This window comes from Ammospiza nelsoni, chromosome 27, assembly GCF_027579445.1.
Source record: "Ammospiza nelsoni isolate bAmmNel1 chromosome 27, bAmmNel1.pri, whole genome shotgun sequence".
NCBI classification, from domain to species: Eukaryota; Metazoa; Chordata; class Aves; order Passeriformes; family Passerellidae; genus Ammospiza; species Ammospiza nelsoni.
In genome coordinates this window covers 3,464,008-3,480,360 of record NC_080659.1, presented here as the reverse complement: position 1 = coordinate 3,480,360, position 16,353 = coordinate 3,464,008, and the positions used below count along the sequence as shown (strand labels likewise).

Below are 16,353 nucleotides of genomic sequence, written 5' to 3'. Positions count from 1 at the left end.
TGGGGGGCTCGGGAATCCTGGAATGTTGCCAGAAGTGTCAGGTGGCAGGATTTTGATCCTACACAGGAGATGAGACCTGTATGAGGACTGGGAGGAATTCACTGGGTGAATGGTGAAGGGATAAGTTAGTTAAAGTGTGAAACACAGGGTTTAGGATTTTGGTACAGGGGGGTCTAAAGAAGTAAGATGGAGGAATTGGGGCGTGTCCTGTCCTTCTTCTTCTTCTTCTTGGCCTCCATCTTCTGTGGTGGTGGTGGCACTTTGGGATTGGTCATTACTAAAACTGCACCGGTTAATAAGGGTAGAAAGTATTGGAGAAAAATGATAAATATTGTACACGTAACTTCGGGTATAAAGATAAGTGACCGCCCGGGGGCTTCGGGAGTGTGCCCATGGCTGACATGCTGTGCAGACCTCTGTCGGGCTGAAAGAAAATCTTTTAGATAAACAATTAATAAACACCAAGACCGAGACAAGATCAGAAGTCTCTCCTCGTCCTTTGAAGCGTCGGCTCTCCAAGGCCATCCCTGGGCCTTTCCAGGCCACCAGAACAGCAACACAGAAAACTAACAAATCACAGTCAGCTGTCCAGGCTGTCTCAGTCAGTCTCAAGCCTTTATCATTCCTGTTCTATTCTTAGCTAACCTCCTGATGAAATCCTTTCTTCTATTCTTTTAGTATAGTTTTAATATAATATACATCATAAAATAATAAATCAGCCTTCCGAAACATGGAGTCAACATTCTTGTCTCTTCCCTCATCCTCAGAGCCCTGTGAACACCATCACACTTAATTGACACCTGATTTTTAAAAAAAGGAGAAAAGAATCTAGTTAGACCTTTAGTAGTACCTGAACAGCACCTGAAGGAGTACAAGGATAATACTCCAGGTATTTTAGGAGTAGGCCAAAAAGCCTTATAGACACAGCTAAAGCTAGAAATGTGGAAAATGATCACAGAATGAGGTTAAAAAATACAGGTTACAGCACATCTTCCAGAGAAAAATGTAGAGAAAAGGAAAGGATGTTGAAGAAACATGCCAGGTGTGGCTGGGATGTTCCTAGCACAGCACATGCACTCAGTGATCAGGTTTGTGGTTTATTTCCCATTCCCAATCCTTTGGATTCAGCCCTTGGGATGCTCATGGGACTCTGGGACATTGGTGTGTACAAGGGCATCACTGGACTGTGCAGTATGAGCCCTTAGTGAGGCCAGATGGAAACAGAAGCTGCTGCAGGAGATCAGTGAACACACTCAAACTTGTTAGAGCAGTGGAGAACAGTCTTTATTATCAAAAACAATAAAATCCTTAAAGAGGAGTCAGGTTTATACAAAAGCATTTGTAATTTCAATAATTTATTTACAAGGCAATTAGGCAATGAAGAAGAAGTGAGAAGATACCAAAACTTCTCACTTGTTTAAAGTGACCAGGCTCCTTCCAAGCAAGTGCTTTACACCCACCCAGCACATCCAGAAATATGGGACAAATCAGAATTCCTGCAGAGGTTGTTCAGTGAGCAACCAATGCTCAGGCTGTAATTACCACAGAGATCAGATTTGCCAGGAATAACACTTTTTATCATTTACTTTTCAGTTGTGTCAGGGCAGAAAGGGAGGGAAAACCTGTCACAGAAATCCCCATTAAAAGCAAGCAGTGATGTCTCCCTGTGGGACAGGCAGAACAATTCTCTGTATCAGTGAGCACCCCTGCTGCTGGTTTCACTGAAAAATTGGGCAAGCTGGATGTCCACAGCAGAAATAAAAGGATAAGAAGTCAGCTGGCTTTGAGTTAGTACCTACCCAGCAAAACACTACACAGAGTTGAAATACCAGCCTTTCACAACATCCACTCCATGCTTCTCTTCACACAAGTACTGGTTATGCAGAGAAACTTCTTTACTGGCTTCAAAGGACAGGTTCTGCACATCTGTGAAGCTCCTGGAACACATGAAGCTAAATCAGTGACTCTGAAGGACAAAAATTCTGCTTTAGCCCAAACACTGCATGCCTGGACATGTACATCCTTCTCCTACTATGGCCCCACAAGAAGAAAATAAATGTAAAATGTGAATTTTCTTCTCAAAAGTAGGAACTAGGAGGAGAGATGGGGCAGTTGAGTGGCTTAATGGTCTATTAATCCTCAAAGATTTTAACTCCAATCTCTTCTGGGGCAATGAAGGAAGGGAAGGACATCAGTTATGATTTATCTCTTCCTCCCCCTCCCAGGGATGGTTTGTACTTGTTGTCACAACAGTTGAGAAGAAAACCCTTCTCTGTGCTCCTTGTGCCCTCACAAGGATGACACATTTGCAGGGTTGTTATTTAGGACAGTCTGTAGCTCACTTGTCTGTCTCCTGGGTTTCTCCACTCCTACACACCTAAACTTGCCAAGTCTGTTCTTGCTCAGTGAAATTCCCAGCTGAAGTGGCAGAGAATGGCACACTGAGGTGGCTCACCCTCAGATAACCCTCCTCCAGTCTGAGTTCTGGATGTATTCTGGCAAGGGACAGAGATTTTCCTCCAAATATTTAGTCAACAAATCTTTCCACCCAATTGCTGTGATACCTTTGAAGCCCTTGACTCAGTTGCTGAGACACTTCTTGAAGCTCCTTCAGTGCACCAAGTGCTTTTCCACCATCCTCTGAGTGCTCTGGCATAACTTCTGTCAGAAGCTCCTGTGTGATCCTTAGTTGCTTTTCCAGTTCCTCTGGAAGATGAGAAGTTAAAGGTATTACTAAAAATGAACCAGTTAATACAAGATATTAACAGCTGGAGTAACCCAGAGACAGGTGAAAAGATGACAAAAAATATTCAGCTTTCACAAAACCACCATGAAACTGTGAAAGCCAAATTATTTTTCACTGTTGTGACTAGCAGCAGCAACAAGCTATTAAAATTGCTCATCAAGCTCTCATTTAGAGTATGTCAAAGATTTTAAAGAGAAATGTAAGAGGAAAATCAAGTTTTAGACACCTAAAGTTCCCTGGCCAGTACTGCTGTTGGCATGTATCCCCTCCATGAAATCTACTCAGCTATTTCCTAACATTCACAAACAAAAAATGCACTTATTCTTTTCTAGTCTTCTCAGAAGAATTTTAAGTTCTTCAAGAAATGTTTTTCATTTGTCCTAAAGTGCAAGATTACTGTAAATGATTTAAGAATCTTGTTTTTTGCAGACCAGCAGTTCAAAAATGTAACTTTTTGTCCAGACTTCAATACAAAATGCATGTACTGGTTTATTAAATATTCTCTGATTTAAAGACAGCACATGATAATATTTAAGCTCCAGTTCTACAAAAAACAGAAGTTTGAGCAAGTCTGCCCAGGTGAATCTGTCCCTCAAACACAGAAAAAAGAAAGATCAGAGCATTCCTGTAAGTTATTTACACAGTAGGAAAAAGAAAGGGGGAGGAATGCCATGAATAAAGTTAAAATACATAGAAACCTGCTAAAGAAGGTGTATATGAAGACTGAGCTAACTTTAAAAGTTTTTATTAAAAAAAGTTTTTAAAATTTTAGGAGTTTTTTTAATAAAATTCTCTGCTGCAAGATAAAAAGCTGTGTAGTTAAGTGGTTAAAGAGAGGTAAGAATTCCACACAGCACAATGTGTGATAATGTATCCACACAGGCTCTCAGAGCACACACAGTTCCTCCAGTGGCTGATGCAGCAGTAACAGTGTGAGAATTTTTTTAGCATAAACCCACTAAAACTGAAAGCAAATTTGAAAAATCAAATTTTCATACCAAGGTAGGTTTGCTTATCTCCTTCTATGTGAATGTTCTTTATGGGTAATTCATGTCTTGTGGCATCCAGGCCAGCTGCAAAGCTTTTGTATTGCTCTTTAAACTGCTCACACACAGCAACCAGGGGAGACAGCACTTCTGTCTGAAAGAGAAACCCTGATCAACACCTCTCCAAAAACATCTGTCATTACACACCTGGCTCACTACAAAAAAAACAACTTTATGATCAAACCAAACACCACTCTGAAATGTTTATTGACAGAGGAATTCAAGAAGTCTGTGGTACAATAATCCTATCAAAGTGTTGATTGTGTTTTCCTCTCTGTCCTCAGTACCATTCCCTTGTTTCTGTAGCTCAGAGAGATTGGCAACACAGCCAGCAAAGGGTTTTATATCAGATTCTTTGATTGTAATTAACAAGTGTGTTCTCCAAAAGCCTTGTTTGATTTTTCAATGAGTATTTATTAAAAAGCAAAGAGAGTCAGTTTGGAAAATTCATTATTCAAACATTAATTATTCATTAGAAACCTGTCTTCTTACAATTAGGCCAGAACTACTTGTGGCTAACACATACAAACAAGGCAAATAAAAAACAGAATCTCTGAAATCTCTGCCCTTGCCAAGGAGCTCCAGCTTCTCCTTCCTGCCTGTCCACCAGGGAACTCAACAGTGCCAAAGGTGCTGCAGGCCTCAGCAGGAAGGAGAGATTTATTTCCTTTAAGATGTATGAAATTGTAACCCTGCAGGCCACAGAAACAGAGAAATCTCACCTGGATAAAGGACTACATCATAAATGAGTTTCTGTAACTACAGGCAAACATTTTTAAAACTTACCTGTTTGTCTAATGCTTCATTGAGCTTCTGCTTTCTCTCCTCGAGCAGAATTTCACGTTTCAGCTCCAAGAGCTTCTCCTGCTGTCTCCGCTTCTCTTCACACAACATTAACAAGTTTTTTTCTGCTTTCTCCTCCATCTTGGCAACCCTTTTTTCTGTCTATTACATCCCAAAAATATTGACAATTAAAGCAATGCTACATCTGAGAAATTAACATATTCTGAACAAAGAAATGCAAGCCTCAGATTAGATCAAAGAGTTTCAATTAATGAAGAGGAGACCTCACACAGTAAGCAGAGAAAATCAGAATTAAAGATCCTCTTAATACTCTTTCCTCACTCCTATTTAAAGGAAAATACACAGAGCACTGAGGGAACAAAGTCACTGCCACAACCTTCAATTCCAGACAGAATCACATTTTTCCCCAAAATTTCTGCCTCCCCCTAATTCCCAAGAACCAGCATTAGCTTAATAAACTGGTATTGAATGATAGCAAGTCTTATGGTTTTAAAAAATTATAAAAATATACAGTCACAAAAACCTAACTTTTATAGGTCAGCAAGTATTTAAGAAATTAAACAATTCCCCCATATCAAGTTCTATGTGAAACACCAAATATTTGAGCAGCTCTCACCCTTAATTTTAGGAAAGTTAAAATTAGTGTCTCAGATTCCAGCACTTCCAGCAGATCAGAAGAAGCAGTTGCCTTCAGAAAAGAAAAGAATATTTTACATCAAGTTAGGTATTGAAATAATTGTTTTATCAGTGGTGAAATTAATTACTGATAGTCCAATTCATGCCTGGAATCAGGCAGCTCAATGATAAAATTTTATTTTTTAACATTCATGTTAATTAAACACATCTCTTTGCTCCACCACCTTTAATAATATTTTCAGCAGATTTTCATTATTCTGGCAGAGATTTTGAAGCTTCGGTGCTACACTGAATGAGATGCACAAATAAGGCCCTTTTTATTAGATTGAGTCAGTGTTTGTTCTCCGAACAAAAATGCCAGGAAATACTTAAAGATAATGGGATATAATTAAAGAGTATGGGCAGGAATGCAAGAAGAATCCACCTGAGGAGATGCAATAATTGGAACAGATGTTTTATCACAAGTAATGGAAGGAAAGCTCTGGTCAGTGCCCAGGTGTCTGATCAACACAGCAAACACTGCCAGCTCTGACTTCTGCAAGGAGGCTTCGGGTCCTCCCAGGGCCTCAGCTGTAATTCAGATTAAAGATAAACAGAAAACCTTCATTTCAAAATAAATATCCTTACCAATGGAAGCAGTGAGACTCACCTTACGAGTCTTATTAGTTCTTTTCTTTGTCTTTGAATTCTTTTCTGAAACAGATTCTGAAAAAGAACTCTTCTTGGGGTCACTTTTATCTGAATCACAACAACAAAGTTAGTGTGCTGCTCTTCTGAGAGGTCTGTAGGGTGGGTCAAGAGAGCACCAGGTTCTTTAAAGGCAGAGATCATTTTAAAATTATTGTGTGCACCAGTAAGAAAGATCTGTGCTCTGTTTCTGGCTCAGATTTACTCATGAGCAGACATGGATCATTTAGCTTTGAGTGACAAACAAATGTGATCCACTTGTCAGAAGGGCTGACACCCACCTGTTATAGGAACAAAGACTCAAGAGTACTTTATTCTTTAATCTTTGACTTTATTCTTTACTTTTAGACTTTAAATAAAAACAGAGCACCAAAAGATATCAATTAAGAGGTTATTTTAAACTCCAAAAGTATTGGTACCTCTACTTAAAATCCTTTTGTGAATATACAAGAATACAACAATTTCTTATCTCCAAGTTTCAGCACACACATTAAAAATAAAAAAAAAAAACAAAAAAAAACCAGAAATGGTGTATGAATGGAAATTTACCACTAATAGCAGAAATATCAAGGTCTGGTAGCTTCATTTTCTCTTCATCTAATAAAGTGGACTGCAAGTCACCCTTCTCAAGACCAGCCTGATCCAATGAGCTGAGGTTCACACCTGTAGAGAGAAGCTGTTATCAGACTAGGAGAATCAGAACTAGAAGAATAAGGTTCAGCACAAATCACAATTCCACCTGGACAAGGTTCCTCCTGAGCTCATCAGAAACACTCTCTCTTCCCAGCAATGTCTAATAAGCACCTGTTTTCTAATGAACCTCCTGAGAAAGTTACCAACTGGAATTGCAGCCAGAATGGAAAATTATTATGGCTACAGCTCACTCTCTAAAAAGTGAGAATCCCCCATAAAGTGAGACCCTTTGAGGTCCCAATTCCCAGAAAATAAGGGAATAATTTGTCTCAATAACTGGGTATCTGTGGAGACAACCAAGGACTATCAGTAATACCAGACAGGAACCATTGGTAATAACAAAAGAAATAAAAATGGATGGGTTTGCAGACAGATTTTCTGTCATTCACATTTGGCTTAACAGAAAGATCAAATAAAAAAAGCAGAGGAATGGTGAGGGCAGAGGAAAAGAACCATCCTGCAGAAGGCAGGAAAGACCAAATCACTGAATGCCAGAGCCAGGACCTGATTTGTCTTAGTCCCACATCAAGTTTCTTAATTTCTTATGCATACAAATAATAACTGCCAGTAATGCAAATAACACAAAATATCACTACCTTAGAGTTAACAGCTTCATAGGCTAGAAATACAAAATAATAACTTTTAAACACTGGTAAAACTTACTAGCAGAAGCTTTATGTTTCTGAGATACAACTGCTCTTGCTTCAGCTCTAGAAGACAGCAGTGAACTGTTTGATGAGGAGTAACCTGAGGAAGCATCCTGAAAATAAAGAAAACAGATAAGACAGAACATAATCAGCAGTATCTTACCTTCAACTTAAATGCTGACAATAAACAACTAAATCCCAGGTCACCTTGCTGCTTTGCAAGTCACCTGAGTACAGTCCCAAGCTCCCACCTAGCAGCACTCCCTCATCACCGCAGCAGAGGTGGTTTCCCCTCTGTTTTGTTTTGTTTTTTTTGGTTGGCTGAGGTGTTTTTATTTTTTTTTTTCCTCCTCACTGCCACAGGTCCAAGCAGCCCCACACGTCCAAGCAGCCCCTCACACCGTTGCTGCCTTTCGCTGAGCGACGCCTGAGCTTGGCTGTTTCGGCACCGTCTTGCTTTGTTTCTTATCGTACTGCAGGTAGCGAGACTGAACGACTCTTCCTCCTAAAGAGAGCAAAGAGAGCTCAGCCGGGCCCACCGCGGGGCGTCCCCGCCTCAGGTCGGGTCCCCCCTCAGCCGGGCCGGGCTCCCGCCTCAGCCAGTGCGGATCCGCCCTCACCCCACGCTACCTTTCCGCTTAGCTTTAGGCGTTTGTCCGGCCGCCGCCATGCCGCTGCCCTCCGAGGACATCGCGCCGAGGCAGCCGAGAGCGAACGAAAGGACCGAGCGAGGATCACTCCCCCTCAGCGGCCGCAGCCGCCATCGCTTTTGAATCACCGCGCATGCGCGCGCCGAGGCGGGGGCGGTGAGGGGGTGGCAGAGCGCCCCCTGGCGGCGCGGAGGAATGAAACCCTCCCGGGGGCTGCGCTGCTTTTAAATAAAGCGATAAAGGAGGGTCTGGCTACTCCTGCAGCACGGCTGGCCCTAAAAGTGCTCCTTGCCTCAGGCTTTTGGTGGGAGGTAGCTTTAGCTGGTGGAGTCTGTTCTGGGATCCTCAGTACAAGAAAGATAAGGGGCTGCTGGAGAGAATCCAATGGAGGCCACAGAGATGATGAGTCTGGAGCATCTGTGTCATGAGGAGAGACTGTGGGAGCTGCTTAGCCCAGAGAAGAGAGGGCTGAGAGGATCCCATCAGTCCTATATAAATATATAAATATACCGCTCTAAGAGGTGTACAGAGGATGGTGCTACTGCTCAGTGATGCCCAGTGACAGGATGAGGAGTAATGGGCACAAGCTAAAACACAAGACAAACCCCTCAATATGAGGAAGAACTTCTTTACGTTGAGGGTGGCCGAGGACTGGAACAGCTGCTCAGGGAGGATGTGGAGTTTCCCTTTCTGGAGAGAGGCGTTCCTGTGTCATCTGCTTCAGGTGGAGACAGGACTGGGTGATCTCCGAAGGTCCTTTCCAACCTAAACAATTCTGTGATTCTGTGAACCACTGTGCCCCAGGGCTCTGACACACCGAGCACCAGCCACCCCACAACAACCGCAGCGGCAGGCGGGGACGCTCTCCGCCCAGCAGGACCCCAGGGTTCTTCGGTTTTGACAGAAATCCACCCCCACGGCCTCAAATAGACAGACAGATAGACAGACAGAGCACCTGGCTGCTGCTGCCACCACCCACCCGCAGCGGGGGCGAGAAGCGGGCTCGGGGCTTGAACCCGGGACTCCAGCATCATCTCCTCTCCCACTCCCTTCAGGCCGTGCTGCCCATGCGCATGCGCGGGGCGAGAGCGGCGCTGAATGGGCGCGCCCCGGCCCCCCCCACCCGGAAGTGGCGCGCGCGGGGCCTGTGGCGGCGGCGGGGCCGGGCCGGGCGGCCGCGCTTCGACACCGGCGCAGGTAACGGGCCCCGCGCTCCTCTTCCCCTGCTCCGCAAACCTCCCGCTCCTTCGCTATGGGCTACCCAGCGCTGTGGTGGCCGTGCCTTGCAGCGACCGATCTCGCACCGAGCGCTGTGGGCGGCCGGGGCAGCTCTGAGGGGGCGTGTGGGGGTCGGCTCTGAGGGGATCTGTGAGGGTCGGGGCCGATGTGAGGGAGCGCGGGAGGGTCGGCTCGGAGGGGCTGTCTGGGGGTCACTTCCAGCCCGGGGGGCACTTCCAGCCCGCGGCAGCCGCCCTGAGGAGCTCGGCGCCGGAACGGTTCCCCGGGACTCCCTGAGGAGCTCGGGTGTGCCCGGCTCCGGGGTCTGTGCCCGGCTCTGGGGTCTGTGCCCGGCTCCGGGGTCTGTGCCCGGGCTCGGGGGGCTGTGCCCGGTTTGGGTGTGCTGTGCCCCGCTGAGGGGCAGTGCCGGGGCTCCGTGGGGCAGTGCCGGGGCTCCGTGGGGCAGTGCCGGGGCTCCGTGGGGCTGTGCCCGGGCTCCGGGAGGCTGTGCCCGGCTCTGGGTGCTGTGCCGGGCTCCGGGGGTCTGTACCCGGTTCATGGGGGCTGTTCCGGCCTCCGGGGGCTGTGCCCGGCTTGGGTGTGCTGTGCCCGGCTGAGGGGCTGTGCCCAGCTCCAGGGCTGTTCCCGGGGCTCCGGGGGTCTGTACCCGGTTCACGGGGTCTGTGCTGGGCCTTTGGGGGTCTGTGCCGGGCTCCGGGGCTGTGCCCAGCTCGGGGGGCTGTGCCGGGCTCCGGGGGCTGTGCCCAGCTCGGGGGCTGTGCCGGGCTCCGGGGGCTGTGCCCGGCTCCGGGGCTGTACCGGACACGGGCAGATGCTGATAATGTGTCAGCGGTGCCCAGGGAAAGGGAAGTGTCCGACCCCGGCTGTGCCTCCCTTTTCTCGGGTAGATCCTGCCCGCTGAGCAGGGCACGGTGTTGCTTCCAGCTCCTGGTTTTTTTCCGTCCCCTGCTTGTGATTCTTCGGTGTTCTGTGCTGTCTTTGACTCTCGGTATGAGCAGCCTGTAATCTTTCAGACACATATCTCACGATCTTACAAAAAATTCGTTAAAGCTCTCAGGGTTCTTTGGTTTCTTTGTGTTATTTTCGAGCAGCTCTTGACAGCCGGTGCTGCTGCTGTGCTGAGATCGTGCTTTATCCTGATAAATGTCATTACCCACTTGAATCGTGCCTCTTGCTGTGTGCATGTCGATAGTGCTCTGTGTTTTTGGCAAGCTCAGTTTTGCAATCTCTGGGAAGTAAAAACTTTTGCAAGCTCGGAACATCCTTTGTTACATGTTTCTAGACTAAAAGTATCAGACTACTCTCCTGACTCATGACAATTGTGGCCATCGGTCTGATACAGGTATGTGTGATCCTGCTGGAAGATGAATTCCCACTATCGCTTTAGCTTTGTTTTCTGTTACTCTGTAAGCATTTTGGTAATTTTTTCGCCCAGCTTTATTTGCAATTCTCGTTTGTGAAAAGCGAGAAGCGCTTTGGATGCAAACGAGCTGAGCATTCTTTGATTTCACCTTCTGGAAAAGGGTGGCAATGGAGCAGAGGGCTGGAGATGATCTCAAGCTCCTGGCAGATGCAATTACCCTTTCAAAGATGTCATCAGCAATCCTCCCACGGTGCTCCTAGAGGTGGATCGGTATCGGTGCGTCTGCCAAGCTGTTTGCAAATAAGTTTGTCATGGGTAATTAGGAGCTCTTTGATTTCCAGGCCTGTTAGCTGCAATCCAGGGCTGAAGAACTTGCCCTAAAGAAACAGCGTGGGGTGAGCTCGCATTCCGGTTTAGGATGTTGCTGTCACACCCAGCGAGTTTTAGTGAGCCCTGGGTGACTTCAACTCAGGATCTTGTCAGGAACAAACCCATTTAATGTAGGGGAAGCAGCTTGGGGAGCATTTAATGCATATTTCAATTGCAAGCTCCAAGATTCATTGTGGCTTTTTTTAGAAAATAGTTTAGCTTGGGGTTTTTTTGTCGTTGCACTGCTGTGGGGTTTTCTGCCTGCCCTACATCTGAAGGGCAATAACATTGTGCTTTTCAGGATGATGCATCTGAAGCCACTTCCTCAATCTTTAATCCTTAATTATTCACATAAAAATTATTCACATAAAACTCGGGAGTTAACTGCAGTAATGCAAAGTGTTTTAACTTGGAACTTTTTTTTTTTTTGGTTTTTTTGTTACTGTGCCTGAACATTTGGCTCAACAAAAAGCTTTTTCACAAGTTGAATGTTGCAGCTCCTGCAGTGACAGCTGCCTGCACAAACTGTCCATTCCCTGTGGGAGGATTCCCAGCTCTGAGCTCTTCTGTGGAACCCAAAACGCCCAAGGAGCTGAATAATTTAGAAAGAATAAATGCAGCCAATGAAAGATTTAAGGGAGGCTCACCTAGGAAGGAAAACTTTTCTGACCCACAGTGATTCAAACATCAGAGCTCTTGAATAATCCTGTGCATGAATAACGGGTTTGACTCACATGCACACTGAGGCTAAATATGGCCTTTCCTCAGCTCCAAGGTCACAGGGCAGGATTTGCATATCCTAGGCTTTCAAAAAGGAAGAATTCCTAAAAAATGCAGCAGTGTTGGCTGTCTGAGCAGTCAAGGAAAAATAAAAACTCTGATTCACCAGAATGTTTTGGCTCAGTGTTTTTTGGGGATTTGAAGGTGAAGGTGTTTATCACATTTCTAAGAAACAAGGCTTGTTTATGCAAATATTGAGGAGAAGCAAAGCCTGAGATGCTGATAAGGGTTTATTTTTCTAATGGGAATGTCTTTATTTCCCAAAATGAAAATTCAGAGGTTTTGTCTGTAGAATATTGTGTTTTCTTGGTGTATCAAGTGACTTAAGCCTGGCTTGTGGAGTTGCTTTTATCAAGGCTTTATTGTCTTGTGTGTCTCTGATTACCAAATGAAACTCAATGCAGATTCCAGAAAAATCTGCCCTTTCTAGAAAGACCATTGATACTAAACAATAAAAGTGTTTTTCAAGCTATTTTGGACATGTGTACATTCTGTTCAGCCTGAAGTTTCTTCAAAAAATTTCTCATCAGTGTAAATGCAACATTAGAGCAATGAAACTTTTATTTCCTTTGTTGCCAGCTGTAGCCCTGTTAAGAAAAAAAAAAAAAAACTACAAAAGGTGATAGAATTTTATTTATTTGTTGTGTTAAATTGTTTTTAAATTTTTTTTAAACTATTAACTTGTGAATTTGTAAGATTTTTGTGAATTTGTAAGTTGTTAATATTTGGGTAATTGTTGGAGGTTGATTAGGTAAAGTTAGAATAATTTTTTTACCTTTATTATTAGTATTTACATAAGTAAGGTTTTGAATAATATAAGAGTGGGTTTGTTTATTTGGATATTGTTTTTTGATTGTTTGAGTTAATTTGTTTAAAAAAGAATTGTAGGATTTAGTTTTATTTTGTTTGATTAGTGGATAAGAATCTAAATGTGTGTTAGTTGGTTTAAGTGATAATAAGGGTTTTTTTGTAGTATTTTTAATGTTTGTTAAAATAGGTTGAGGTAGGTTTATTGTTTGAATTTTAGTTTTATGGTAAGGTGAGTTATTAGTTAATTGAGTAACATTTAAATTTGTATAAATAGCATTTGTATATTTTTGAGCTAATTTATTAAGAAGTTTTTTTTTAATTGTAGTTTTTATAGTAAGTATTGTGAATTAGTTAAAATTAGAGAAGTTATATTTTTACCCCTAAAATTCTTTTGGCTTGCATTCTTTACCTCTGAGCCTTTCACTTGCTTTGCCTCGATTCCTCAGCTGGGCCACATTTTCTGAATCATGTTCTGATGTGGAACTCTGTGACATCACATTTGATAGGTAACATCACTGATAAGAACCCTGTGTTTTGAGGTGAGATTGTGTCTGTGTTTTAATGTGAATTTGAGTCACTCAGAGGAAGTGGCTGCTTGAGGGTGGGGATGGGAGCAGGTAACAGAGAAGGAACTGTACCAAAAAGGATTTCTTTGACTTTTTCCTGTGTTACACTGCATTGCAGCCCAGCTTGCAGTAACTTCCCTGCAGGGTTGATTGCAAAGAGTGGTAACAAATGTGGTGTAATTTTTGTGTGGTCCATTCAGAACTCCTCCTTTTGGAGCAGAAAATCCAAGTACTTTTAAAGAAAAGCAAGAATCTAAAGTTGTTTAGTGTGACTAGAACCTGAAGTGATTTTCGGGTAATCTACAAATGCTTGGAATACTGAAAAAATTAAAATCAATTATGCTCAGTTAACAGACATGAGGTATGACAAGGATCTTTACCTTTCCTGTTAATTGTAGAAACTTAAAATGTCTCTGTAGCCTGATTTGCTGGAAATTCCTTACTTTGGAAATCAGGGTTAGTAATAGCTGAATATTTTGAATTTGCTAAACGCTGAATATTTTGAATTTGCTAAACGCTGAATATTTTGAATTTGCTAAATGCTGAATATTTTGAATTTGCTAAACGCTGAATATTTTGAATTTGCTAAACGCTGAATATTTTGAATTTGCTAAACGCTGAATATTTTGAATTTGCTAAACGCTGAATATTTTGAATTTGCTAAATGCTGAATATTTTGAATTTGCTAAATGCTGAATATTTTGAATTTGCTAAATGCTGAATGTTTTGAATTTGCTAAATGCTGAATATTTTGAATTTGCTAAATGCTGAGTATTTTGAATTTGCTAAACGCTGAGTATTTTGAATTTGCTAAACGCTGAATATTTTGAATTTGCTAAACGCTGAATATTTTGAATTTGCTAAACGCTGAATATTTTGAATTTGCTAAACGCTGAATATTTTGAATTTGCTAAATGCTGAATATTTTGAATTTGCTAAATGCTGAATATTTTGAATTTGCTAAATGTTTTCAATTTAACCAAACAGATTGGTCACTTTTGGGGATGGTCACTGGCAGTTCTGGTGTTGAATATCAGGACCAAGTACCTGTGGTAGATTTGCACTTTTGTGGTGAGAATTGCTTGGTGAGCAGTGGGAGAAGCTGGAATTTTTCCCTCTGAGGATGCAGCAGTGGAAATGCACATGAAAATGTGATGAACTGGAATATTACACAGTTCATCCTCAACAATTTTGCTGTAATGGTAGCTTTCCCTTTTTAGCTTCACCATGATTCATTGACTAAATATGTGCCTTCAAATTATGGCCTTATTTAAACTAAAGAGAGACCCTGCACTGATTGGGGCAAAGCTCTGGGCTGTAGTTCCACTCTGTTACCACTGTTGTCTTTAATGTCTATTAAAAAATTATTAATTGGCTTAATGGAGTCTGGAAAACCCTCACAAAATACCACCAAAATTACGATCTAGAATTGGAATTTTTGGTTTTGTTACTAAAATTTTCTGAGCAAAATCAAATTTACGGATTTTTTCCTCTTCTGTGTATTGAAAAGGGATTTCTTTTAAGAAAAGGTATTGAAAGAACTTGAGGTAACTGCAGAATTTCCACCTCCAGGCAGAGGCCAGCACTGGTGGTTGGGCTGCAGGGTTTGCCTGTGATGTGTTTGGTTTCAGGATTACTTTCTTTCTTGTATTTCTCCTTTTACTGCCAATATTCTCTGCACCTGAATTCAGGCTTGTGCTTCCATGATGAACCAGATCCCACAGAATAAATATTTCAATTGCTTCAAATTGTCTAAATAATTGATCATAAAACGAGAAGGAATCATTGCAATCTCTTCAGACTGCTCTTGACATAAACAAGAGGGTGGTACCTAATTAACTCTTCTAATTAACTCTCTAATTAACTGGTTACTGGGGGCTGGCTGATTTTCTAAACAGAGGTTTGGTGTCAGTTAAATTTTTGCAGTTTAACCTTCTGCTGGTGTTTTTGTCTCCTGTTTGCCTGGGTTTGTTTAGCTGGGAATTGCAGCCTGTGCCCTGTGTTGTGGCTTTGTCCTCCAGCCTGGTGATTGTACCCAAGTGCAGCTCCTGTGCAAGGACTGCCTGATAACAGGGTCCTCTGTGTGCTCCTGGCAGACAAAGCTTGCAGAGTGTTTGCCTGCAAAGGGAGTTATTTTCTTGTTGTTGCTGCCCTTAGCTCCTTAATTGAAATTTGTATTTATTCTAGATGCTGTGTTGGTCATATCTTCTGAGTCCAAGGGTGATAGGGCTGCCTAATGAGATATTAATTTATGTTTATCTGGAGATTGCATTCACTGTCATGCTTGGGGTGCTATGGTAGAAAACCATGTTCAAATAATTCCTTGCTATGCTTTCAAACCTATTTCAGGATATCTGCCCTTCCATCCCTCTGATACAGATTGGTTCTTGGATAAAGTTGAAGTTTTATTTATCTGTAAACTCAGCAGAAATTTGTTAAGCAGTTGTTTTCTTACTCCTATATTCCTGAACTGTTTAATTGATTTAACTTCTTGCTGCCTTCTCCATCTATGATATGTTCTTTATCAGTAACTCTTTCCTTTTTTTTTTTAGAACCATCATGAAAATGTTTACTTTGATGCCAAGACCCCAGCTTCACTAGGAACTCACCCTCCAACTGCTTGAAGACACCTGTCCTTAGTTGAATACTGGGACTCATTAGGTAACCAATTAATAATCTGTCCAGTGAATGCTCTTTTGCTTTTATGTTCTAATTTGTAGCTTGAAAAATTGTTCAGTGAGAAGCCAGAGGTCTGCCTCTTTCAGAGCAGTGTTGTCATCAAATAAATTTGATATCCTTTGTAAGAAAATCACAAGCAGTAGGAGACCAGGAGGTTTTCCTCAAACCTCTGCAATATCTGGACATTCTCAGATGGAAAAATTGAATTTTCCAGTTGTACTCACTTGAGCAGACCCTACTGGCTTGGGTTTGTCACTTGTAGAGAAGTGACATCTGCACTCTGATTTCCCCTTTGGGAAGTATGAGCTGGGATCTTGAGCAATGTCCCAAATTTTGGTGGCTGACATGAGACAAGGTTAGGAAATGTGTGTCAGTAAAGTCACAGGTCAGCACTGAGGTTCAGCTCTTCTGTGTTGGCAAAAAGCTGCTGCAAGGTTTTTTGGGGAGCTTTTTTGGCCAAAATGCTTCTGAGGGGACTTCCTCTAACTCAGCAGACTGAGTGTCTGAAACTCATTGCTGGGGAGTGAAAAAAGGAAGTCTGCAAAAGGCTGTGTCCTTTAAACTGGCTGAGTGGCTGCAGAGGAAAATGGTCACTGTTCTGTTTTTCTGTCTGTGCTCAGGTGGATCTTCCCAAGGGC

At 42.8% G+C, this 16,353-nt stretch overlaps 2 protein-coding genes across 15 annotated transcripts in view; one reads left to right on the top strand and one right to left on the bottom strand.

Moving 5' to 3' along the window:
• Window positions 1–1,259: 1,259 nt before the first annotated feature.
• HAUS8 (HAUS augmin like complex subunit 8) lies at window positions 1,260–8,024 on the bottom strand. 2 transcript variants are annotated; one of them, XM_059489982.1, is made up of 10 exons: window positions 7,890–8,024; window positions 7,661–7,764; window positions 7,276–7,372; window positions 6,469–6,582; window positions 5,882–5,970; window positions 5,213–5,284; window positions 4,579–4,737; window positions 3,745–3,886; window positions 2,565–2,706; window positions 1,260–1,937 (listed from the first exon to the last, which is right to left on the bottom strand). In XM_059489982.1, the coding sequence occupies exons 1-10, from the start codon at window positions 7,948–7,950 to the stop codon at window positions 1,811–1,813; spliced, it is 1,107 nt and encodes a 368-aa protein (XP_059345965.1). In that variant the 5' UTR covers window positions 7,951–8,024; the 3' UTR covers window positions 1,260–1,810. The 2 variants fall into 2 exon arrangements, with proteins under 2 accessions (XP_059345965.1, XP_059345966.1); XM_059489983.1 differs by having other exon boundaries at window positions 5,882–5,937.
• A 1,030-nt stretch (window positions 8,025–9,054) lies between these two features.
• Window positions 9,055–16,353, top strand: part of MYO9B (myosin IXB) — a 47,565-nt gene continuing 40,266 nt past the window's right edge. For 6 of the 13 annotated variants that reach the window (XM_059489532.1, XM_059489531.1, XM_059489529.1 and 3 more), the window contains exons 1-4: window positions 13,147–13,492; window positions 15,589–15,664; window positions 15,883–15,981; window positions 16,016–16,070. The gene's annotated coding sequence lies outside the window, so the exon portion shown is untranslated. Of the gene's footprint in view, window positions 9,107–12,934; window positions 13,010–13,145; window positions 13,493–14,555; window positions 14,584–15,588; window positions 15,698–15,882; window positions 15,982–16,015; window positions 16,071–16,353 lie in introns of those variants that run through there. The other 7 variants (XM_059489534.1, XM_059489533.1, XM_059489524.1 and 4 more) reach the window with 6 other exon arrangements.

Coding starts and splice junctions, on each gene's coding strand:
- HAUS8 (XM_059489982.1), bottom strand. CDS start 7,950: ATGTCCTCGGAGGGCAGCGGCATGGCGGCGGCCGGACAAACGCCTAAA. Junction 5,971..6,468: donor TGATATTTCTGCTATTAGTG/GTAAATTTCCAT, acceptor GTTGTGATTCAG/ATAAAAGTGACCCCAAGAAG. Junction 1,938..2,564: donor CTGAGTCAAGGGCTTCAAAG/GTATCACAGCAA, acceptor CATGTGTTCCAG/GAGCTTCACAGATGTGCAGA.